This window comes from Rissa tridactyla, chromosome 14 (assembly GCF_028500815.1).
Source record: "Rissa tridactyla isolate bRisTri1 chromosome 14, bRisTri1.patW.cur.20221130, whole genome shotgun sequence".
Taxonomy (NCBI): Eukaryota; Metazoa; Chordata; class Aves; order Charadriiformes; family Laridae; genus Rissa; species Rissa tridactyla.
The window spans coordinates 405,011-430,296 of record NC_071479.1 but is presented as its reverse complement, the minus strand read 5'-3'; the positions used below and the strand labels follow the sequence as shown (position 1 = coordinate 430,296).

Genomic DNA, 25,286 nt, shown 5'->3' with positions numbered 1-25,286 from the left:
TCCTGGGTTTTGTTTTGTTTTTCTTTTGTTTTTAAACTGTTTCGTTTGCTTGGTTTGCTCTTGAATTCATCTCAAGACAAGGCAGCAGGGCATGCAAGCCGAGACACCGGCATGGACGCACAAACAGGCTTCATCTTTACAAACAAGGCTCTTTGCTGGAGCTGCTGGTTCTCAGCCGGGGGCTCGGCTGCTGCCGCCCCGCCCCAGGCAGGGGTCCCGCAGGACACAGCACCCTGGCCCAGGGCTGGTGGCCACAGGAGCAGAGAGAGAGAAGGGATGGACGGCTTTCCTGCAGCGCCACTGGAACAGGTCGGGGCTGGCATGTGTGACTGAGACCCCAAAACTGCTCTGCAAGGAGAACCCCAAGCTGCTGCACCGAGACTGGGCTCAGCATCTCCCTCCTTCAACCCCAGTCCATGCTCCTGCCCTGCTGACCACCGCCACCCACTGCCCTCATGAAGGAGGGGTGGCTGATGCCCTCCCATAATCCCCCCCTTTGCCCCGGGGTTGGGGACAGTGGGACAGGGAGATGGCTGCAGGTCACCCACCCATCCCGTTCAACCCCCCCAACCCTAACTATATGGGAAGATGGCAGCTCTGCCAGTGATTTCGGCTGCCCCCATGCCGTGCCTGGCCCTGCTTCGAAGCCGGCCCTGCTTCGAAGACAGCCCTGCTCCAAGCAGGGGTCAGCCCCATTTCCCGAGACCCCCCAGGTTCACACGGCCCCACAGCAGCCGGTGGCAGACGCTTCCTTACATCCCTGCCCGCTCGGGGGGAGCAGTGGCTCTGGGATGGGGGTCCCACAGCCTCAGCATCCCCCATCCAACTGGGATGCGGTGTCCTGACAGCACAGGAGGCAGGCACCGACAGGCATCTGCTTCTGCACAGGTGAGATGCAGCTGGTACCCGGCACAAACGGGGTCTAGGGTCCCCCATAAGCCAACTCCCCCCTCCACGAACCCATCGGGGAGTGCTCCTGGTGGCCACCCAGTCTCATTACAAATCGCAGCAATTAAAGGGCTGCTTCGGAGGAAAAACCCGCTACGCTTCTCTCTTGGGTCCTGGTTTGTGCCGTGATAAGGGGGTGGGGGGGAATCTGCCCCCAGAGCCTTCTCCCACATCCTTGTCCTTGGGGTGAAACAGCTCAGCCCAGCCCAGCCCCAGAGCTCATGGAAAGACAGTTACAAAGCAGCAACACTCTGCACACAAACAGGAAAATGAAAAGAAAGGAAAGCACAGACATGGCATTTTAATGGGGCAACACCGACGGGGACAAATGAGAGGTAGGGGGGGACACGCCACGGTCGCCTCTGCCCGGCTGCGCTTCGGGTCCCCTTCCCATTGCCAGGGCTGCAGGCGGCTTGATTTCAGACAGGCATCAGGAACCTGTGTGTGAACAGAAACAGATCAGGTCTTGTCGGTTGTTCGCCTTTAATAATGAGCAGGTGTAAAAACACCAGAATTAATCATTTGGTGATGTAAACTCCAACCCAGCAGTCCATGCCCCGCTCCCAGCACTCCACACATGCCTGATGTTCAGGGGGTCCTGCCAAACCCGCCTGGTCGCAGCCGTGAGCCGTATCCATCACCTCGGGCACAGCCTTGAACCGCTCTCCGGAGGGGGGATGCCTCACCCAGGCCATTTCACTGATGGGGAAACTGAGGCACGAGGAGGTTAAGGCCAACATTTCCAAGCATGAGATGCTTCAAGCCTTATTTTCAGCGGTACCAAAAAGCTGTAGATTCTGGTGATGTTCAGGAGTCGGGGGCCCACAGTGCTCCCCAAATGGTGACTAGAAGCATCCAAACCAGGGTCCCAAATCCACAGAGAGGGGGAAATACCGTGGTCCAAACAATTTGCTCGGGGACGCTCAGTGTGCCAAGAGCGGGGCAGGACAGACCCCACACTGGGACGCAGGACAAGAGCCAGCCCGACCCTGCAGGAGGGGCCTCTGCCCGGGAAAACTCCTCGTCACCACCAAACCAACAGGGTCCTCGTCAGCCAGCACAGAGCTTTTGGATGCAGGCAAAAAGCTTTTTTCCTTTTTGCTCCTTTTTCTGTTTCTTAATGTGCAAATATTTAAGGGAGGACAAGGCATTGGGCTCCATCCCCTGAGCCTGTCGGCAGCAGCGGCAGCAGGAGGTTGCTGGCGGTGATGCTGAATTTGGGGATTTCTGGGGTCTGAAGCTCTCCCAAACCGATGCTGGTCCCCCACCCACCCACAGCGGGGGCCACACATACTGCTGCCCGTGCAGGACTGCCTCATGAGACACCAGCAAGCGCTGATGGAGCTCAAAGCATGGCAGGTCCTCCAAAAACTGAAAGCCTTTCAGGGGAAAGCGTCAGAGCAAATGAGGTTTGCCTTTTGCTGGGAATTATGTCAAACATTGCGGGGTCCATCATTTATCAGCGGAGGTGATTACAGCAGCGTCACATTCATTGGGAACATCGATTGGCACCAGAAGGGTCCAGTCTGGCAGAGGAGCGTTAGAGAAGTTGGAGGCACTGCAAAGATCTACCCAAGAGAGCTGTGTTTTGGCCACAAAGCATCAAGGAACAGGAGTCTCCAGGGGAAGGAGCGAAGTGACACCCTCCAGGAGCCCCCAGAAATGAACCACCATCACCCTCAGGGGCAGGAGCCACAGAGGAGGCATAAATATTGCACGTGGACGTGAGGTCGGTCTCCTTGGGGATGGGGAAGTTTTTTATGGACATCAGGAAGTGCCACCAGCACATGGCCCCAAAACCGGGGGAGCCAGGCTGCGCAGCAAAGGACCAGCATCACTTGGCCAGAGACTCCGTTTCTGCCACATGGGGAGGATTCAGACCCTGCTGGGGCACCGTCTTGTCACCTGCATCGCGGGACACCTGTGAGAACATCCTTCATGTCCAGATGTCACCTCCCACCGCCATGGGGACGGCCCCTGGCTGGGCTCGGCCGCGGGACCTGCAGAAACCCCAGCAGACAGTGGGGCGGAAAGATGCTGCCACCATCAGCCGCACCGGGGGTGGCGGGGTGAGCCCCGAGATGGTGGGAGAGCAGCATCAGGGGTGGTGGGGCAGGAACAAGCCACATCAGAGCAAGAGGGTCTGCACCCCGGCTGGCAATAGGGATCACGTGGGCATCTTGCACTTTGCTCCTGAGGAGGTGCGAATCTCTCCTTCTCCAGGGCAGGGGCCACAGCGGATGGAAACGGAGCTGCGGCAGCATCCACCTACGCTCTTCCTCCAGTGGAGATGCCAACTGTGTCCCACAGTGTGTGTCCCACAGCATGTGTCCTGGTGGGGCTGAGCCCTGCTTGGCCACATCCTGGAGCAGTGGCGGGTGATGGAGAGGCCACACAAGCACCGCTTGTGGCTGTTTCCAGCCTTTTCCAGCTGTTTCCAAGCCCCACACTTGGGTATCTCCGGACATGTTTCCCTGGCCCTCTGCCTCTCCTGGGGGGGGCACAAGTGGCTCCGCTTTGGGGCCATGCCCTTGGTTTACAGCAAAACCTCCCACATCCTGAATGAGGAGCGAGGGGACAAGGAGGCACCCCGAGCTGCGTGTCTCCCAGCCCAGCACCCCACGGAAGGAGCTGCCACATCTCCCCAACCAGCATGGGGGGACAGCGAGCGGTCCCCAGGGGCACCCCCTCTGCTCGCCCCACTGGCACACAGGCTGATTCCCAGCCACCTCCCTGGGGAGCAAACAGACCTTCCCACCATTTGCAAAAAAACCCCAAAAGAGTAAAGGAATCCACTTGAAAGCAAAACCCAGCTCTCAGTTCCATTAATACTTTTTCATGCAGTGAGAAATTTTAAAAAAATCAATGGAAATGAGGACATTCTGGTGCCTGGCGGTTTCCTTGCCCTGCCCGGCTGAGGGATGGAGGGGGCTCGGACTGCTCGGAGCCTGGACTGAGCTTGCAAAGGGAAGGGTGAACAGAAAAATGCAGGAAACAGGTAAACGGGAAGAGGAAAATAAGCTACAGCATCCCCTTAAAACAGCAGCCAGCCCACGGAGCTCGGGATACAGCGGGTGGGAGGAGAGGGGGCAAGGCAGATTTTTGGCTTCATTGTTATTGCAGGTTCCCAGTGCCCCGCAATAGTGTACGAGCTTGTAAACCTTACATACCATCACCGAGGTGGTCAGACACACACACAAGAGACTAAACACGGCAGCAACATTTACAACAAATAAATAAGGATATCGATCGTCGAGACAGGCATATAAAAAAAAAAGCCTCACTTTTTTCCACCAATGGAAAAAAAAAAAAAAAAAAAAGAAAAAGCACAATACTGTCTCACCAAAAAAAAAAATATATATAATAATATATATCCCTAGTGAGCCGGGCCGGGCTGCCAGCGGCATCGCAGGTGATGCCAGGACTGTGTCCCCAGTCGCCGTCGGTGCCTCAGCTCCCCGGCCGCCCCCCGCAGGCAGCACCCCGGGGTGCGCGGCCCCCCGCTACCTTTGGGCTCCGTCTCCAGCCGGCCGGTTCCTGGGAGAGGACCACGCCGGCACCGGCGCATCCGCAGTCCCATCCGAAAACGTAGGAAAGGGGAGCAAAGAGGGTGAGGAGGCCGGGGGGTGAGCTCTGCCTTCGGCGATGCTCAACCCGTTCCCCTGGCCTTGAAGTCTCGGGCGTTCGCTGCCGCTCAGACTGGGGTCTGTCGCGGGTGGTTTTTTTGGAAAAAGCAGAAGTTGGCAAATGGCAGCGGCTGGTTCAGAGTGCAGAGAGGGGAAGTGAGCTCGCGCTTCGAGGGCATCCTTTGCTCGCGGAACAGAAAGGAAGGCCGAGAGGGACAGGCAAGCTTCACGCGGCGGTGGTCGGATGGTACAGAGAGCATCTTCCCCCAGGCGTCTGCAGGAGAGGGTGGGGAGAAGGAAGATCGGGTGAGAAGGATGGGCAGAAAGCCCTGCAGCCACCTGGCATGACATGAGCACAGCTGGAAACATCATAAAGATTGTGAAACGCTCAAAACTCCAGCGGGAGTTTAAAAAAAAAGCCCCAGCACCCTTGGTCAGACCCTGTAACAACCAGAATCATCCCAAGAGACATCTCCGCATGGCCCCGCGGGGCACGGTGAGGACCACGGCGTGCTCAGCCCAGCACCCCTTGGATGCTGCGAACCACAGCATCCTCGACACTGCTGTGCCAAACCCTGCCATCTCCGGGGTGTAATATAATAGGACATAATATAAATAAAACAACTAATATAACATTTCTCCAGAGCATCCCCATGCCCCCAGCAAGCCAGCTGCCCCCCTGCCTCCTCTGCAGCCGCATCTGCAGGTGAGAGCGTGAGCTGTGCCAGCTGGGAGGTCGTACTGCATCCTCCTGGGCTGCGGTCCGGGGGCGCTCCGTGGGATGGGGGGAGGGACTGGGAGAGACCCATGAGTATGGGGGGATGTCACGGGAAAGTGGGAGAGCACATCGCCACAGGGGAACATCCCTCCGACCTGGATTTGGGGGGGATGCCCATGCTTTGATGCTTCAGCAGAGGAAAACCATCCGCCACCCCCAGGGAAGGTGGGAATGGCATCAGGTTGGTGGGAGATGGGGCATCCCCAGACCCCCCCGCCCGGTGCCGCACTCACCGCCGCTGGGCCCCGGGACTATACAAGCCCGTCGTAGAGGGAGAGCGCCTGCACGATGGAGGGGTCAGCCTTGGAGCCCTCCTGAAACTCCTGCAGCGTCAGCTTCCCATCTGCATTCTGCAAAACACTCCCATTGCAGCGTCGCTTCAACCCGGGGAGGGAGACGCCGAACACCCGGAGACCGAGTGCCCCGGCAGCACCCACCCCATCCCACACAGTCACCCAGGTCCCCTCTGCCACCACAGCCTCAGCTTCCCCATCACACCACCCGTGCCTGCAGCCAGGAAGGGTGCAATGCCACCTCGGGGTCCCTGAAATGGATACGGGGGTCCCAGAGGGATGCCGGGGTCTGCAGTGAGCCCAGCGGCAGCTGAGACCTTGTACTCACAGGGGAAGGAGGCACCTGCAAGAGCCGGGACGTGGCCAAGGAGCCCACAACTGCCTGCTAAACCCCTTGGCCCTAGGGAAAAAAATGACTCGAGCATCCTCACCTTGTCCATCATGGCGAAAATCCGATCCACTCTCTTCTCCGGTGTGTTCTCCTCCTCAGGAAGCTCCACCGTGTTTCCCTGCAGCAAGAGGACAGGATCCGGTCACACACTCGTTTGTGCCCTGCCTGGATGGTGTCCCCAGGTGAGGATGCACATTTTGTCCCTGCCCCTCCCCGCGTCAGGACAGGGCGCAGAGGGCTGGCATTTGTGACAGAGCCATTCTCAGCAGCCAGATCCAGATCCAGACCCTGCCCTAGCCACAATGGCCACAACCCCACACCAAAAAAGCCCAGGGAGCGAGGGAATTGGGGGTGTTCCCGCATCCTCCTCGCAGCCCCCCCTGCACTTACCACCATCTGATAAATCGCGTCCACAATGTCCAGCATCTCGTTCCTCGTGATGTACCCGTCGTTGTCCAAGTCGTACAGCTTAAACGCCCCTGCAAGCCAGAGCGACGCGGAGGTGGCTTGGAACCGTGGCCCCCACACCGGACACGCACCCCATCGCCACCCCCCTGCCACCCCCCGGCTCCCCTCGCCGTGCCAGGGGCTGCGGGGCTGAGCCCAGCATGCAGCGAGCACTTACACCTCAGCTTCTCGTCCAGCGTCCCCCGGGAGGTGACCGACAGTGCCTGGATGAACTCCGAAAACTCGATCCTCCCATCCTGGCAGGGGGAAGGAGGGGGTGAGGGTGCCGCTGCCACCCCTGTCCCCCAAAGCCCCCCCTGCCCATGCGTGCCCAGCATCGGGTGCCCTTATGGGGCACATCCAAAAAGGCAGCAGGGAGGGAGGAGTGATGCACGTTTATCTCCAGCAGCGTGATCCGGCCGCTGTGCCCACCCGAGAGCGAGCACCCCAGCGGGAGAGACTCCAGAGCATGGGGGGGCTTTTGCCAGCGTCACCGAAACATCGCCTTTCTCCTCTCTCGCTTGCCACTTCATCGTCTTTTCCCACTTGACTCTCACCGACTAAAATAAGCGCGGGGGCTCGCTCGCTACAGCTGCGCCGCTTTAATTGCACGCCCCAGGAAGCGCTTAAGTATCTTCCTCCGCCGGTGCCACGCAGCCGCGTTACTGAACTCATCCCACCATCGCCTGGGCCCAGCCCCGACCCCGCCGGACCATCCCCAAAAACTTACTTTGTTCTCATCGAAGACATTGAAAACAAAGGTGGCAAATTTAGTTGGGTCGCCGAAGGGGAAGAACTGCTTATAGATCTTCTGAAAGCCGGCGGCATCGAGCTGCCCACTGGGGCAGTCCTTGATAAAGCCCTTGTACCTGGGGAGGAAGGGCAGAGGTGGGCACCAGGTGGGTTTCCCCCCTGAACACAGCCCCCCAAGCCCGGGGGTGCCAGGATGGGGCTCTCCCTGGCGCTGCGGAGGGCTGGAGATGGGAAGGTCCTGGGGTGCTCCCTGTGTCACCCCCATCGCCCATGGGATGAGGTCCCTGCAGGCACTGCGCAAGGGTGGCAGTGGGGAGAGCCTGGAGCAGCAGCGAGTGGCACCGGTGGCACCAAACGGCGCCCACCACACTGTCCAACCCCACTGCAAGCCCTGGAGTGGCAACTGAGCCACAACCAGGTTCCTGTTGAACATTGTCCAGGACCTGGGAGGGGACGGGGACCCACCACCCAGCCAGGAGAACACGGAAGAGTCTTTTAAACCTCCTTTAAAATAAAAAGCCCCCTGCACAGAGTCACCCCCTGCCAGCACGGCCACGCTGCAGGCAGAGGTGCCCCGGCAGGCGATGCCTCGCTCAGCCCTGAAGCCGAAAAGTGTTGATATTCCTTGCTCAGGTCTTCAGATGCATGCAGCTTCCAAGCAAGAAGGAAACGGAAAACTTCACCCAAGGGCCAGAGCTCCCCTTTCCCTCCACCGCTCCGGTGTGGCCTCACTACACGGGGTGCATCCGACTGGCTCTCTTGCACGGAGGTGGCTGGGAAAGCTCCCACGGATCCAATGCACCACCGTGGGGGAGGGACTCATGATCGACAGCAATTTGCAGCCCCCTGCTGTGCACACACGTGCTGCAGCCGTGCCCCACTAAAAACCAACAGCACGGTGGCCCCAAGCACCCGGGGCAGCCAAGCCGCGAGGGCATTTTTTGCGCAATCCCGAGTGAAAGCTGCTGGGAGGAGCCAGGGAACACAGCGGGGCTATTGCATCCTCGGGGTGGCACGGCCAAGGACATCTCCCAAAATCCATCAGCACTTAAACACCCTCAAAGCCCTTGGTCCCAGCTCCGGGATGGACCTGGATGCTGCAAAGTGCCACCCCACAGGGTGCAGGGGAAGGGGCTCACCGGCTCCGTGGGTGCGGGGACCACACAGGGGCAATGTAGGGACCACACGGGGACCACAGGGACCAGGCAGGGACCACACAGGGTGCATGAGCATTATGCAATGCGTCGCCCAGATCTGTCAGGTGCCCGCTGCGATGGGCCGAGGGCTGGAGGAGGAGGGGAAGGGGGTGGCGAGGTGGGAAACCGAAGTGCTGGTGACATCTTTTTCACGCTGCTGCAGCTATGACTCATCGGGGAGGGGGGGGAAAGGATGACAGAAAGAGATAAAGAAAGCAAACCTTGACTGGTGGAATAGGAAGATGAAAGGGAAGCAGTGGCTTTTCTAGGGCGTCACGTTCGGTGGGGCGGAGGGGTGGGGTGAGAGCGTGCTGATGGTGAGGCACCACAGCCCCAGCCCCTGCCAGCCTCTGTGGGCCCTGCTGCGAATGGGGACATGCTGGGACGGCACCAGCCTGCCCCTGGGACAGCCACGGCCACCAGCTGGACAGACCCCATGTCCCCACACCCCTCAGCTGCCCATGTGGGGAGGGAAGAGGCGAGAGGGAGCATGCACCATGCCACTCGGGTGGCCGAGAGCAGCTGGAGGTCCGCCCTGCCACGCACTGTGCATGAGGTGTGCAGGAAAGCCCTCTCTATTTTCTGGTGTCCCCTCTCTGAGGTAACACCTGCACCCCAGAGGAGGTGCCCCTCCTGCACCCCTTGCTCTGCACAGCCAGAGGGGTTGCTGCATGCCACCGGCTTCCAGCCCCTCGCCCACCAGCCCCGCGCCCCGGCAGCCCCCCGCCACACCGGCCACTCACCACTGCTGCACCTCCTTCTCCGTAACTGCAAGAGAAAACAGGGGAAAAGAGAGAAAGGCAAGAAAAAGGAATTTAGTGCTTTCCCTGTGTTTTGCACTTCACATAAGTGACCTTCCCAGGGAATATGCCCCTGGGCTGGCTCGCTCCACGTGCTGTCGTCTGTTATCCACATGGAAGCAGCTGCCTTCGAGGCACAGACCGGGAATCCTGCGCCAGCCCAGGAGGTTGATGGGGCTGGAGCTGCAGCCAGTGGGGTCCCTCCGGCTCCAAAACTGGGGAGCCCACCAGGACGTTTTTTCAGGGGTGTGCAGCACCATTGGTGGAAGATGCTATGGACCACGCAGGGGCCAAGCTGGTTCATGCCTGGGGAGAATCCGGCCCTGCCCTCCCACCCCCATCAGAGCCAGAACATCCCTGGAAACATCTGCCTGGAGGCGGCATGGGGAAGGCATTTGCCCGGCCCCAACATCAACACACTGAACATGGGCACAGGAAGAGCCCCCCAGGCTGGCATCCCCCCAGGTACCAGCTGCCTCTGAACGACAGAGAGAAACATCATCAAACCCATCCCAGGGCTCTGGGAAGCATTACCGGCCTCCAGAGAAACCCTGAAAACGTGACAAGCTAGAAAACAGTGAGCGTTGGCAACCACATGTCCCCAGCCCGGGGACAGCTGCTGAGATGGCAAATGTCCTCAGCAGAGGAAAGGCTCCGATGGGATGCGGGATGCCGGGGAGCCCAGCGGGGCTGGGGGCTGGCACCCATCCCTGTGCATCCCAGCATGCCAGCGGGGAGCCCAGTGCCAGCAGGCGGGTGCGCGGGGGGAAACGGCCTCATTAGTCATTTCCTTCGCATCGTGTATCTAAATAATAATAAAAAAGCAATAGGTCTGAAATGCGTGGGGATAATGAGGCGGAGTGGAGATGTGTCAATGTGCAAACGGCTGATAAAAATAGAGACCCAAGACACATCAACAGATGCCAATTACCTTGGATGGCAAATAAAAGAAAGCAATTTTCCATCAGAAAGATTGATAACGTGCCTGGTAGAAGGCGAGGGTTGGCAGGCGGCAGCAGTGGGGCAAGCCGGGAGGGAACACGCCGGCCCCCACCTTGCAGCCGGCCAGGTGCTGGCTCCTGTGTCCCCGTGGGCAGGAATCGCTGTGCCCGAGGCGTCCCCATGCATACGGGGGGTCCCTCCATCCCAGCTTGGGGACCGCTGGAGGGACAGAGCCTGAAAAAATCCCCCGGGAAGGGCTCAGCACAGGGTAGAGAGGCCGGCAGCCTCTGACCCGGCCTCCCCAGGGAGGTGGCACAGGGCTGTGATGGCCATACCGGGCCCAGCCGTGCCGGGAGCACACGCCACGGGGTGTCTGGTCGGCAGTCCTCTGGGAGAGGGAAGGCAGGCACAGGGATGCTCGGCACCTGGGCTGAAGGACACCGAGGGGTTCAGCCACACCGCAGGAGGGATTTGGAGGGTTGTTGTGGCAGGGCTGTCCGGCAGAAGAGCAGACGGGAAAGGACTGAGGTCTCCTGGCAGGAGGCAGCTGGGAAGGACACGCCGCATCCAGCGGCAGGCAAAAACAACAGTCGTGCCAGTCCCGAAGGATTCCCCATCCCCAAATGGAAGGAAGCATCCTTCCAAAAGCAAGATGCTGAGCCACGTCTCTAACAGAAACAGGCTTCTCCCCACACATTCCCCACAAGCATCGAGACACCAGCCAGGACTCCCACCCCGAGTGTGCCAGGGGATGGGGGATGCCCCAGGCACCAGTTCTGCAGCCCTGATCACCCAGAGACACTGACGAAGGCGGGTGGGAGGAGGAAGAGGAGGATGAGCGGCAGGACTTTGGGCACCCCACGAGGCAGGCGAAAGGGGCAACAGCAGCAGCCCGGATCTGCGGTGGGGGCACGGCTCAGCCCCTCCTGGCAAATCGCCTTCTGTTCTCTCTCCCTCTCTCAGCTGTGTTTCCCCCAATGTGCTATTTCAGGCCCAGGAGCTGCCTTTCAACTTCAGCAGGAAACAATTAAGAAATCCGTGCTTTTTTTAGTGCAGGAGAAACGCTGGTAACGACACACTCGGGCTGGGGTGGGAGGGGAGGGATGGAGCCGGCTCCACTTGTGCCTGCAGGAGGGACACGATGCTCCCGGGAGAGGCTTTTCCAACAGAGAGGACCTTCCAGGTGCCAGCCTGAAAACCAGCACGGGGCTCCCGAGGTGGGATTTGTTAACGTGCATCCCTGGAATGGGGCCATGTAAAGCCCTATCCCTCCTCCAGCACACTGGCACCAGTGCCTTCCTCCTGCCCCTGTGGGGTCTGGGGTGGGAACGCGGCCCCATCTCCCAGCCCTTGGAAAACCACCCACCCCCGGGTGCATCCCTCCACTGCCACCAAATCTTCCTTTTCCCCAGGGCAGAGTGTTCCCAGCGTAGGGAAATATCACAGCCCCGAGCTTAGCATCCCTGCGGCTGGGCAAGCAGGGGCTGAGCCAGTACCTGCCTCCCCGTCTCTGCAGTTACAGATCCGAGACAGACGATGACTTCGCAGCTGCCACTTCCCGACCTCGCTGGGTGTCGACACTCCGAGTGGCACCAATTAGGGATGCTAATGCCTGTCCCTGCAGCAGGGACCCACAACCGTGGTAGCACTGGGGACATGACACTCTCCTGGCCGGGTTAAGCCACGCGTCCTGGGGCTGGGGACAGGACACACACACAGGGGCAGGGCGGTCCCTCCGCTCTCCCCGATCCATCCTCCACAGCTCCCCGGCACGCAGAGCCCAGCCAAGCTCACAGAAAGTACCTGTGCAGCAGCAGCTGCTGAATTCCCCTTCCCCAGCATTGATTGTGGCGCGATGCTGAGCCCATGCAAATCAATTTGCAGCGTTATAAACCTCAACCAGGCTTGACCCCGAGCGCTCAAGGACACAGGGATGACCAGCAGCAGCCCCACTGCAGCATCCCACCGGAGCAGGGCCGGCTCCATGGCCATGCCCCCACCGAACTGGGGCTGCGGCTGGGCTCAGCCGCTGTGCCATGCTCCCCCGGGACCCCTGCTCCCGCAGCCGCTACGGGGGGGGGGGGGGGGGGGCTATAAATAGCACACATGGCGGCTTATTAGTGGATGGAGCGTGCCCTGGGATCCTTGGGGATGAAAGGCGCTAAATAAAGGCAGGGTATTAGCATTTGTTATGAATCACAGCGCTGTAAGAGCCGAGCCGGCAGCCCCGGCTACACACCGCAGACACCCTCCCCTATGTCCAACGCCACACGGCAGCATCTTTGCTTCCGTTGCTCTTAGCGAAGTGGGGGAAACGCTGAGTGCAGGGCTCTCACTGCAGGCAGCAGCAGGCAGCAGGGGAAGGCAGGAGCAGGCAGCAAAGGCAGGCAGTAGGGGAAGGCAGCAGGGGCAGGCACGAGCAGGCAGAAGGGGCAGGCAGGACAAGCAGGCATTGGGACAAGGCAGCAGGGGCAGGCAGTGGGGGCAGGCAGCCCAGAGCAGCCCAGGAATTGCCCCCCATGGCCAAGCCATGGCCACGGGCCCTCGCTGCCCCCTGGCAGCACTAGTGGGTCCATCCCTGCTCCCATCTCAGCTGGGAGGAGGGTTTCGGCCACATGTCCCACGCAGCACAGAAGGGCAGAGATCACCTGATGCAGCCCCCAGCCCCCTCCTCCCAGCTACTGGTACCCAAAACCCCCCCAACCCTCTCCCCCCACCTCTCCATCAATCCCCATTGGCACAGGCGAGGGCTGACAGCTCTGTCACCACCCGCCCTTCGCCTGCCCCCTCTCTTCCCACCACCCAGCTGCCACTGCAGCAAGAAACAGCTCTGGTTAATCAGTGCTCAAGCCCGTTAATTTGTGTTTGCCAGGTAGCGAGGAGAGGAGGGACCCAGGACTGCGAATCCCCATCCATCGCCCTGCCCGTGGTGGAGCTCGTCGCTCGCTGGACCGCGGCAGGGACAGGGCAGCAGTGTGGAGAGCAGGAGATGTGGCCAGAGTTGGAACGGTTTGGGGACCCCTGGTCATGGTGGGATGCATGAGGTGATGTGATGCTCCAGCCCCACAGAGCTTTTTTGTGCTGCCACAGGCACCGCCGCCTTATCAGGGAAACCAGGGTTAATTATTTCCAGGCACAAAGAGACTCTCCCACGACTGCAGGGCACTCCAGTTCTGCCAGAACCCACGGGTGACTGGTCCAGCATCACCCACCGAGATGTGACAGGGTCGGTCCTGTGGCATTTATTTCCCCCAGGGACTCACCGCGGCTCCTTCCTGGGGTCCCCGCAGGTCCCTGCGCATCCTGATCTGGGGGGGCTGGCACATTGCCCCACACTGGGACTTCCCTCCGTGTTTGGGGCTGCCTAAACCTGCTGTGGATGCTCAGCCCAGCGCCCAGAGGAGGGTAAACTGGGCACCCACCTGTGTGCTCCCGCGTGAGTTAATGGGGCACTCATGCATGCACTAACTGGGCAGCCATGCCTGAGCTAGATGGGCGCTCATGCAAAAATAAACCGGCTGATCATGCGTGGACTAATTGGGCCCTCGTGCATAAAATATTTGGGTGCTCCTTGGTGAACTAATTGGGTGCTCATGCATGATTTCATCGGGTGCTCATGCATGAACTACCTGGGTGCTGAGGCGTAATGAAAGGGGAGTTCATGCATGGGCCAGCTGGGTGCTCATGCATAAATTTTTTGGGCACTCGTGGATTTATCAGGCGCCTGTGCATGGACTAATTGAGCACTCACCCGTAAATTCACCGGGCGCCCCTGCGTGAACTAATTGGGCACACATGTGTAAATTAGTGTAATTAGTAGATAACACACTTGTGCATGTACTAATGTGTAAATTAGTGTAATTAGAAAATAACACACTTGTGCATGTACTAATTGGGCACTCAGGTGGGAATGGATCAGGTGCTCATGCATAAATTAATTGTACACGAACTGACTGGGGGCACACGCATCAATTAATTGGGTACCCATGCATCAACTGACTGGGTGCTCACGCACGGACCAGTGTTCAATCCAGCGCAAATTAACGGTGTACCCATGCAGAAATCAACCGGGTCCTCATATGTAAACTAATTGTGCGCTCGTGTGTGTATTAATTGGATGCTCATGCATGAACTTATTGGGTGCTGATGCGGAAATGACTGGGGTGCTCATGCATGTGCTAATTGGTCCCTCATGCGTAAAATACCATGGTGCTCTGGGCTGAACCCCGCACACCCTGCAATTTATGCCCAACACACTCCACCCCTTGCCTCTGCGAAACACATATTTAAGAATTGTCTGAACATAAATCTGTTACAAACTCCACTTTCAACATCATCACAACGTTAATATTCACCAATTACAAGCTCCCCCTTCCTTCCCTCCCTCCCCACCGAGCGGGCGACAGGGCTCAGCAGCACGTGCATCCTGGCTCAGATTGCGCTCCTTTCCCCTGGGACCCAGATTTGGGGGTCAGCATCACAGCCCGGACAATCACCCACTGCAGAATTAGCCCTTGGTCCCCACCAAGCCACCACAGGGCTCACTACAGCATTCCAAATGGATATTTGGTGCAGATTTCACACCTTGCTCCTGCAAACAGGAACCCAAGAAGGTCCCATCAGTCGGCAGAGATGGACCCATCCCCACTGCCTGTCCCTGTCCCTGCAGAGCAGGTTTCCAGGGGTAACTGCATCATAACCCGGACAGTTATCACCAATTTCAGGCCCCATCCCTGCAAAACCCGTAGCCCAATGCGCGGCAGCAGCTCCAGCTGTTGGAGATACCGATGGGTGCAGTAGCTGCGGGGCTTTGTTCAGCCCCAAACGGGCTCTGGGCAGCATCCGCTGAGTGCAGAATGGGCATCTCCCCGCAGGGCTGTCTGGGACCATCTCTGGCAGCCAGGGCTGTCGGGTGGCTTTGTGCAGGCTTGGGTCAGGGCGGGGAAGTACCCGCTGACACCAGGGACAGTTGGAGCGTGACCACGAGACTCTCCCAGCAACGCACGCCCCAGCTCCGACACCAAACCCCCGGCACGGAGCCCAGCACCTGCGGGAGCAGCACTGTGGGGGGCCAAGGGGTGAAAGCACCCCCAGGCTGCTGCAGGCTCAGTCCTCCTCCAGGACCGTCCGTCACCCCATCCTGGGGCACCTCTGAGCTCACTCAGGTCCCCATTTGACAACGTTAACTTTTAAGATGTGCCACACATCAGCACTTTGGAAATTTGGGTTGTTTGGCCCGGATGACTCGGACTCATTAAAATTCAGGTTTAACTATAAAACCAATGTCCTGGTTAAACATTACCGACCACCCTGTCCTCCTGCGCCCCGGTAGGGCTCAGCCCCAGCTCTGGGGCCACCAGATCACCTCAGGGCCGGGGTTTCTTTCCGCTCCCGGGCCAGCGCAGGGCCAGATTTGGGGAAACAGCATTAAAACACGACCCCAGCAAAACCCGTCTGCAGCACCGGGGCCACCCCCCACGGAAATAACTGTGGCAAGAGCCTGCCCGATGGCTCGTTTGGTCCCCGAGATGACCAGCAGCAGCTTGCCCAAACCACCGTGCCCCCATCTCAGCCCTGCGCACCCTGGCAATGCCCGGTCCCTGTTCCCGGCCGCATCGCCCACGCACCGGCAGTGTCCCCATGTCCCAGTGCAGGTACCCCTCCGTGCAGCATCCCATTGCAAAGGGACGTCAGAGCAGCCTCACCACGCGGGCACCAACACTGCCAGAGCTGCCTACCTGTCGGAGCAGGATGGGGATGACCCCAGCTCGCCTGTCTCCCCCTGCACTTGCCCAATTTGGCTTCTCTCCCCATCAGACACAGACATTGCCAGCATCACGGCAGGTCCAGGAGCCGCCGAGACGTTCGGAGCACAAGGCTGACAGCGTTATTGGTGTCATTTGTTACTGCTGAGATACGAAGCAATATGCGGAGAGAACTGCATGTGCGTTTGGCACTCTTCTCGCCGGCGGTTGCCATTAGTGGTCTGTCTTGCTCCCAGACTGGATAAACAGGTCCATGAGCAGCTCTGTTCTCGTCTCCCCCGGGGCTGGTACCAACAGGAAGGCCAATATGCAGTTAAAATCCTTTTTAGACTTTACTAAATATTTAAGGGCCCGACATTAGGCTTTGGAAATTGGGTTCGGGGAAAACGCTGCAGTCGCTGCGAAGGCAGCAGAGGAAGGGCAAAGGACAGTGCCTTCATTTGGAAATTAATGACTCAGACTGAAACACGCTCGCAGCAGGAGCTGGCGGCCGCGGCAGGTCTATCCTGGGCTGGATTTAATCCCAGCTTCCCCACGAGCTGTCACAGGGATGCCTCATGGTGGCGAAGAGCATCCCCAGGATGCAGGGAGCAGGGATGGAGCAGCCCTGGCTGTGCAGGGGACAGCTGTGTCCTGCCCCCCTGCTCAATCCTCCCCTTGGCTGCGGGGATTCCGGCATGGCCTGGTGCTCCAAGGTGCTGTCCCCCACCCGTGGAGGGGTTCCTGCCCCGAGCAGAGGAGAAAGGTCCCCTCCAGATCCAACGCAGGAGTTCCTGTGACTCCGCCATCAGACCCTGGAGCCAAGGGAGGGTCAGGAGGACGCTGCAGGGCAAAGCCCTGCTGGGATTGGGCAAAGCCTCTGCCCCCTCCCGGTGTCACCCACCGGGATGGGGCCGTGACAAGGGCTGCCGAAGCGGAGGGTGCTGGAGGCACCAAACACCCACTTCTCCATGGGGGGTAGCACCCAGGGCATCTCCACAGGGTCTGGCCATTGATCAGGAGACGCTGGAGAAACACGCTTGGATGAAGCACAAGCAGCCCTCCTTCCACATAGAAACCAAAAACGTGCCTTGAAGGGAGAAAAATGTGCAGGAGATGTGGGGAGCAGGCCATAGAATCACAGAATTGTCTAGGTTGGAAGGGACCTTTAAGACCATCAAGTCCAACCATCAACCTAACACTGACAAAACCATCACTAAACCATGTCGCCAAGCACCACTGGGCTGGGGAACCTGCAGCAGGGGCCACCAAGGAACCACAGCGATGTTCACCATGTCCTGGGGTGAGCACCCCCAGCCAACCCAGCCCTCGGGCAGGCAGGGGTGGAGGGCACGGGCCCTGGCTCCTTCTCCCATCCAGCTCCCTAGAAGACCCAGGAGGGCGAGGAGGGGAGGGAGGAACAAAGCAACCCCACAAATGTCACCCCGATAACAGAGCGAGCGCGTCCGCGGGCTCCTCCCTGAACGAGCTGTTTCCTTTGATGCCTTCAGAGCTTCTTGTTTCACAACCTTAATTATAGCGGCAGCAGCAAAGGTCAGGAGAGTGGTTAAGCAGATCCATTAACATGTCAGGGGATAAATGAAATGTGATTCTTCTGATGCCGGAGCAGCAGAGGCAGCAGCGCGAGCGTGGCTGGTAGGGACGGCTGCTCCGCTCTGCCGCAGAGGGAGCCTGCGGGGTCTCTGGCCACGTCTTCCCCTTCCCACGCCGGCACTGCAAACACCTCCCAGGGACCACAGGGACACCCAAAAACTTGCTTCTGATACTGCAAAACTTGCTTTGCTTGCATTTCCCCGCCGAGCACCAGGTCCACGCGCAGATGGGATACCCAAACATGAGACTGCAGGTTGGGGTCTCCCTGGGGAAGGGGCTGGAGGTGCCTCCAGACCACCACAGCCCTCCGGAGGCAGCACATCAGCTCCCCATCAAGCTCGCAGTGAACCTGCACCACAGCTGCCACCTTCATGGCTCTGGGTTACATGTAAAAACAGTAAAAACAGGTCCCAAACAAAAGCCAGCCCCCAGGCACCCTTCCGGTGCATCCTGCCCATCGCCCTCCCACGCTTCTGGGGCAGGTGCTCTCCTCCTCCCCAGAAAAACTTCCCTTTTGGGCTCCTGCAAATCCTATTACACACTGAGAGGGCTCGGAGCAGGCGGGCGCGCTCACCGGCTCAACCAGCCAGGAGCAGCCCAGCCTCAGCGTTACGCACCGGGTGTGCACCCACCTCGGCATCCCGGTGTCCCGCTCCCGGGAGCAGGTCCCATGGGGCTCCCAGGCTCCATCCTGAGATCCACGGGCTCTCATCCCACGGTGCTGGTAGGGCCGAGGGGAGCCAAGGGGCACGGGGCTGGTGGGGAGCGCAGGCAGCTTCACCCATCGCTTGCTGCCGAGGGCTATCAGGTGCATAACCACCTGGCCAGTTTGCCCCGCTTCCTGACAGAGGAGCAAGGGATTTCAACACAAACCAACCTGGCAGAGAAACCCAGCACCCGGGGCCAAACATTTCGGAGCCTAAAAATAAACTAGCAGCGGGGAGTTGCCGAGGTCCCTCCACTGCTCCGCCTGTCCCTCTGCTCCTGCCCGCCACCCTGGCCGGCACATTCGCCCAGCACTGGGGTGGCACAACGGAGCGAAGCCCCAGCCCGCTGCCCCCAGTGAGGAACTGACCCCTTTTCCCTGCTGTGAATTGCTACAGTCGGAGAATTTTCTTTCCTTTCCCGCAGAATTCAACCTGCCACAACATACCCCCGCAACTACAAATCAATATGTTTGTAGTTTGCTCTTAAACTAATGCCCATTAATTCAATGCATGACTATCAAGCACCAGAGCCAATTTTGCGGCTTATTGTAAAAGAGCAGAAAATTATGATGCCAGAGTGAGTTTAAAATCCACAAAATAGATCACAGTGGGTGGGACACGGTTCTTGGGAAAAGAGCGTCTTCCTCTCCCCACACCCGCTCCACAGCCCGGGCCCCCCAGCGCCACGGGTGTCATTTTGGCACCCTCGCCACGGCTCCCACGCCTTCACCGCAGCCTCACCGTGGCCTCTGGAGCACCAGGACCACCGTCCCGACCCCATGCCCGGTCCCAGCAGCGATGCCATGCACCTACATGGCTCCGAGCGCAGTGGATTGTGCGGCTATTGCAGCTGGCGTTAAAAAAAAAAAATACCAGTTTTAGTAGTTCTGAACCTGGGAAGCAGCTATAAAAAGTGAACACTGAAACCCAATTCCCCCCCAAATGACTAAAAAGAAGAGCTAAAATGTACTCTTCTGAAACAACCACAAATTTTTGAGCATGATTTTAAGGGTTGTCAATGCTGTGGCTGGGCTAGGAGCACTGCTGTAAGTAGGGATGCTCAGCACTGCATTTCTCTCACAATTTCTCTAACAAGAGTCCACGTCAAGCCATTTCCACCCACGACGCATATTCTGCACCCACAACCGCACACGTGCACTTTGCACAACTTTATGCAGGCTGCAGGTACCCCAGGACCTGCATCAGTCTCCAGCTTAGCAAAATACTTTGACAGTGTCCCCAAAAAACTCTTAAGCACCACCCCAAACCCCACCATGGCCCACAGCCACCAGCACCTGGCCCAAGTTAAGCCCAGGATTAAATTCCCGCTGAAGAGGGTCCAGCAGATGTGATCCAGGGAGGACGGCGGTTCCTTCGAGTCTTGGGCATTATCACCTCCTGGGACAAAACACACAGAGGCCAAAGCTGCGTCTCTGAGCTACCTCAACAAGGCATCAGGAAGATTAATAAATTAATGACTATAAAGCACTTCCAGAGACTTTTGGATGAAAGGCTCTATGGAAGTACAAAGAATTACATAATTCATTATTCATTATTATTATCACTCAGTGTTGGCTTCTCCCGCACACTCCTACACGGCACCAGCCCGGCCTCTGAGGAAGGTTAAATCCTCACCCCGCAGCTGGGCTCCCCCCGCCAGCGCCTGGCAGACAGGTGAGCTTGGCACTGACGGATGTTCCTGGGCACTCAGGTGCCCAGAGATGCTGAAAGGCACCCGGCGATGGGTCCAAATCAACAGGACTTGGGCAGCCGGCACTTCGAAGAAGCCCTCAGATGTCCTTCTGCGCCTTTAGGTGTCCAAGTGCCATTAAAATCTGGCCCCCAGCACCGTAAGTCAGGAGCGGAGTGTGGAGGGGAGCCAAGAGACGAGGTTTCCAGGCTCCTGACCTTCTGTATGCAGTTCCCAGCAGGACCTGGGACAACCTGCTCTGAATACCTGCGGTAAAATAATTCTCATATCTCATGGAGGCCACTGACGGCAACCCTGCAGCATCCTCGGCACGACCACTATGCCCACGACTGCCCTGCCACGTGAGCTTCTCTCCTGGCTGCACCCACCACCAGCCCCAAGAATGCTGCTACCCAGGTACAACCAGAGAAATGCCAAAAATAGGAGATGGAGATACCCAAGGGGATAGGAGATAGTGGCCAGGGGACCCAAGACGCCACCAGGGGAAAGAGCACAGGCTACAGGTCCTCTGTAGTCCCCTAGATGTGATAAATCTCTACAAAAGCCACGTAGGGCAGGGCGCGGGGGGCGAAGTCTCCCCGTCCCTCCCATCCCAGCAGAGCCAAGAAGGGGCTTTTTGTTATTTGCTTTGTTCTGTTTGGAAATGGCACAAACAGAAAATGATGCAATGGAAGGAAATACCCATCTTGGGAGAAACCCTTCACGTACCGCAGCCACGGCTCACGCTGCCACGAGAACCTCCCCGGCACGAAAGAGGGTCCCCCGTCATCAGCTGCCAGTTACAGGCTCCTGACAACATCTGCCCAGATGTGCTGTAACAGCAGCAGAACAGCACCATGCAGGAGGCAGCGCCAGTGCCCACACGGTGCCATGGCAGCCAGCATGTGGGAAGGGCAGCCACACGCCGGGGATGCTCTTCCATGGATGGTCATTGCCGGTCCGCCAGAAAGGTGCCGAAATACCACAGTGCTGCAGAGCAAAACCTTCCCCAAGCAGACCCCCAGAAACTGTTGAGTATGCCACGGATTTGGGGGTATGGCTACCCCCTGCTCGAGCTGGTCCAATGGCCACAGCACAGGGGTCTGGATGAGTCCTTCCCCCTGCGCTCAGGGCAACCCTCCGCTCCTACCTGCGCCTCCTCCGCCCGGGTTCCCTGAAACGCAGAAGGAAATTAATATCTTTCCAATCTCCCAGGGTTTGAAGATAAATCTGAGGCTCCCAGACGTGCCTGGGAGGGCCCTGTGAAGCGCTTCACCAGACAAGGAAAGGCGTGCTCGCCTTGACAGCTGCGAAAAAGGGGCAGAAACACTCAGCAAAAGTAATTAATCCCAGAGAGGAGAGGTGGAATGAGCAGAGCTCAACAAACAGAGCCTGGTATTAATGATGGCTCTTCCTGACAGGCATCGCACCGCAGGCTGCACACTGCTGGGGCACGCTGGGATGCTGCACCGGGCTCCGGCCAAGCGCCGCCCTGTGGCACGGCTGCCCAGGCGCTGCTGCCTCACCTGCACAGGTACACGGGTCTAGAGGCAGCAAGAAGCCCAGATTGGGCAGACAAAACTCCAGACAGGCCAGGAACCCACCGAGGGAGCAATCAGAGGATGGGAGTATTTTAAGGAGGGAGTGCAGTGGAAAAGGAAGGGTACCTAAGAGAGAGGAGCAGAAAGTTGGGCATAAAGTGATTCAAAAGGCAATGCCCCTCTGCCAGCCTCATCCAGCAAGAGAGATATCCATGTTTGTCTGGTACCAGTTGCTAGTGAGACACGGGGCATTGCTGCCCGTGTGCCCCAACAGGGTCGGCACCTTCCCTGCGCTGTGAGGAGCCACCCCAGGAGTGCAGAAAGCCCAGCATGTGGGAGACCACCAGCAGATGAGGCTGTGCTGGGGCCAGCTCTTCCCAGATCCCTCTCCGTTGGAGATCGGATCATCGTGGCGGCTGCAAACCGAGCGGGCGATTGCAGCACGGCAATACCCGTACCTGGCCCAGACAGCAGGTCACGGCTGCACCGAGGACACCAAAACCCAGGGCTCAGCTCCAGCTCCAGCCGGGGGCTGTGCCCAGCTGGCACTGCCACGTTATGGCTATTTCTTCTCCCTGAGCCACTTGGAGGAAGCCCAGCCGGGGCACCCCAACCTCCCCTACCATCACTCACGGTTCAGCTATGCGGACGTGCCACCCGCAACCTGCTCTCCTCCTGCCTGTGCCAGGGCGAGAGAGCAACCTCGCGTGTAGGGTTGTGCAATGCACCAGTATCGCCTCTTCTCCATATGGGAGAACTTGCTGCATCCTAATCTATTGCCTTTTTGGGTAAGCGCTGCCGCGGGACTGCAGCAATGACAGCGGGGAGAGCTCACAGGTCTGCTGCACGTTGGGCGAATATCTCTGATCTGCGAGCGGAGAGGCAAACTCGGACCACCAAAGCCTTTGTTTCCTTTGTGCATCCTTCAGAAAAAAAAAAAACAAACCAACTGATTTTGCTAAAACTGGGTGGCTCAGGCGCTAGCCACGTTAATAAGATTACAGCGGAGGTTCAGATGGGAAAGCCACTCACTTAGAAAATCAAGTTATTAAACCGATACTGAGATACTCATGAAAAATACCGAACTCTCTGGTGTCGGGCTGTTCTCTCCGCTTCAGAGCATAAAAACAAAGGAAACCCCTGCAACTAACACACCCAAACTTCGAAAGCCACCCAGGCGGTTTAGGTCCCTGTTCAGGGAGAAGCTGCCTGGCCCCAGGGAGGCGTCGAGGGGAGGACAACCACCACGGCCGGTCCCTGGCTACCCACCTGGCAGCCAAACCCCAGGGCCAGGCAGCCCCGGGAGAAAGGATGCTCCGAGCAGGGGCAGGAGGGGGGTCAGGATGAGGAGGGTGCATCACCCTAGGCGGGCAGGATGCGGCCCTGCTCCCGCGGTTACGGAAGGCTTAGAAATAGGCCACAGAGAATTGTTTTTATAAGAAAACGGAGTGCTTCTCTGCGTCCCTATCCCTCTCCTTGTCTCTGCCGCCTTGTGGTTGTTCGGTTTGGGTTTTTTTCCGTCCTCCCAAGCAAATCTCGGAATTCTTGCAACAAAGCCCGGCCGAGCCTGCGCCCTCCCCCGGGGAAGGGCCGCGCCGATGCCCGCAGGAATCACCGCTCGCCGCCAACGCGGGGACGAGCCGGGAGAGGAGGAGGAGGAGGAGGAGGCGGCCGGGGACACCGGCAACCGCCCGGAACGGCCCCATCACCCCCCCCGGCAGCATCCCCGGCCCCCCCACCCCGCAGGCCCCTTTACTCACAGTACGTTTTCCTGGTCAGCTCCTCCACAACTTCAGGCTTCAACTTGCTGTTGGATTTCCCCATGGTGGCCGGCAGCGCCGTCAGCCCCGGCGGAGCCCCCAGCCCCCGGCTCGCCCGCCGCCTCCCGGCCTCACTGCGGGGTCATGGAGGGACGGGGAGGGGGAGCAACACACAGACACGACGATGGGGACCCGCGGTGCCTCGGTGGCAGCTCCCGGCCCGGCTACATCCCGCGGCGGGGGGGGGTGGACGGGACGTGGACGGGCAGGGACGAAGCCGGGGAAGGGAAGGGAAAGGGGCGGGGGGTGGCCGGGGAAAAGGAGGGGGTCTTTGTTGCCGGGGCTCGGCCGCAAAGGCGAGCGGCACGGCGCTGCGGGGCCGCCCTGCGTGTGCGTGTCGGTGTGTGCGTGTCCCTGGTTACACGCACCCTCCCCGCCCCTCCGCCGCCAGGCGCGGAGCGGCCGCGGCCGCGCTGCGGGGGCGCGGGCGGGCGGGCGGCGCGCCCCGCCCCGCGGGATGGAGCCGGGAGAACGGGGCGCGGGGGGGGGGCGCTCCGGTACAGCCCCAAACCGCGGGGGAGCCGGGTGGGAAGGGGATCCCAGACCTCCCCCCGCCCCTCCCCGGGGCCGCTCCGCAGGGAAAACAGGGAGAAAAATGTCGGGAGGTGGGCGGGGAGGGGGGGGATGCGCAGCTCGGGTCCTGCCAAGCCGCACCCCCCCATCGTCACTAGAGGTCTGGTCCTTCCTGGGGGGCTGATGGGCAGCAGGAGGGCGGGGGCTGAGGGGAGGTGACGGTGGGAACAGGCAGCTGAGGGCCTGGGGGACGGGGGTGACCTTGGTGGGCCACCAGCACCTTGAGCTGCAGAAGCATCTTCCAAGCCCTGGCTGCCCCCAGCCAAAGGCAGGTCTGTGCCTCTCCCCCCAGGATCCTCAGGGTTCTCATGAGCCTTCGTTCTCTCCCTGCATCGTGCACACATAGAGACCAAGTTCAATCCCTTCAAAAACCCCACAGATCCAACCTACAGCAGGTTTGCGGCACAGCCAGGAAACCATACAAGTGCTAAAAGCAGTGGCACTCAGCGCTCTTCCACCTCAAAACCATGCAGAGCTTTATGCCTCTACAAAAGCGCCCTGTATATGTGTGCACACATTCATTAGCTGTTCTGATGCACGCGATAAATACAGTTTTCTTCCCGCCTGCGTTGCGATGAAGGCCCCGCTGGAGCTGCCCGGACATGCCTGGACTTCTGTGGTAGCAGCCAAGGAGGGGGAAAAAATCTGGCGCTTGGATACAGTAAAACCTGCCTGCAAAGCTGCAGAGAGCACAACACAAACTGCAAAGGGGACGAGAAGCACAGCAGACACACCGCTGGTCTCTGTGCCTTTTTTTTTTTTACCCAGCAAAGGGTTGCCTGACACTCATTTCTCCAGGGATACATTCCCCAGGTAGATGTTTCTAAAATACATAGTCCTCTATTACCCAGCCTTCCACAAACAAGCTCATTAAGGCAGAAGAGTATAAAAATACCATCACCAGGTCCCAGCTTGGGCACCCGGCAGCGGCACAGCCCGAGGGACGAGCAGGAAGAACAGCACTGAGTGGTGGGCGATTTGCAGCAAAGGGCTGTGAGAACTCAGCGAGGCTCGTGCCTTTCCTCCAGCATCCCTCGCTGCCACCACCAACATTTGCACAGCTTTCAGGGACAAAGGCCCGCCTGCAACTCAGGCGCAGGCCACGGCAGATTTCAGTTTGGTTGCCAAATCTGCTGCCAAACAGCCCGCACAGCCCCTTCCTGTGCTGCCCATCAGCAAAATACTGATTTTTGCAGTATTTCCCTTCCTCTGTGGTCACCTGCAGCAGGGGTGTCCCGCTGTGTACAGAGCAGGACCATAGCGGGCTGGGGTGATGAGCAGGACTAACAGCCCAAACCTTCCCCACACAGCACAGGCATTTTAGCACAAGCCCTGCCGATGTTAAAGGGATTTAATTCTATTTAAAACTCTACCCTGCCTCTACCATGGAGAACGTTGAAGAGAGAGCTCAGATCACACAGAC

At 59.1% G+C, this 25,286-nt stretch overlaps 1 protein-coding gene across 3 annotated transcripts; it reads right to left on the bottom strand.

Moving 5' to 3' along the window:
- On the bottom strand, window positions 1-23,537 carry NCS1 (neuronal calcium sensor 1). Of its 3 annotated transcripts, XM_054220983.1 has the most exons (8): window positions 23,231-23,537; window positions 9,176-9,200; window positions 7,214-7,352; window positions 6,662-6,740; window positions 6,427-6,515; window positions 6,077-6,154; window positions 5,586-5,702; window positions 1-4,848 (listed from the first exon to the last, which is right to left on the bottom strand). In XM_054220983.1, exons 1-7 carry the CDS (start codon window positions 23,292-23,294, stop codon window positions 5,604-5,606), a joined length of 573 nt encoding a protein of 190 aa, XP_054076958.1. In that variant the 5' UTR covers window positions 23,295-23,537; the 3' UTR covers window positions 1-4,848; window positions 5,586-5,603. The 3 variants fall into 3 exon arrangements, 2 of the variants coding, with proteins under 2 accessions (XP_054076958.1, XP_054076957.1); XR_008469313.1 differs by lacking the exons at window positions 9,176-9,200; window positions 23,231-23,537 and having other exon boundaries at window positions 1-1,386; window positions 4,456-4,848; window positions 7,214-9,159; XM_054220982.1 differs by lacking the exons at window positions 9,176-9,200; window positions 23,231-23,537 and having other exon boundaries at window positions 7,214-9,159.
- Between the last annotated feature and the right edge of the window lie 1,749 nt (window positions 23,538-25,286).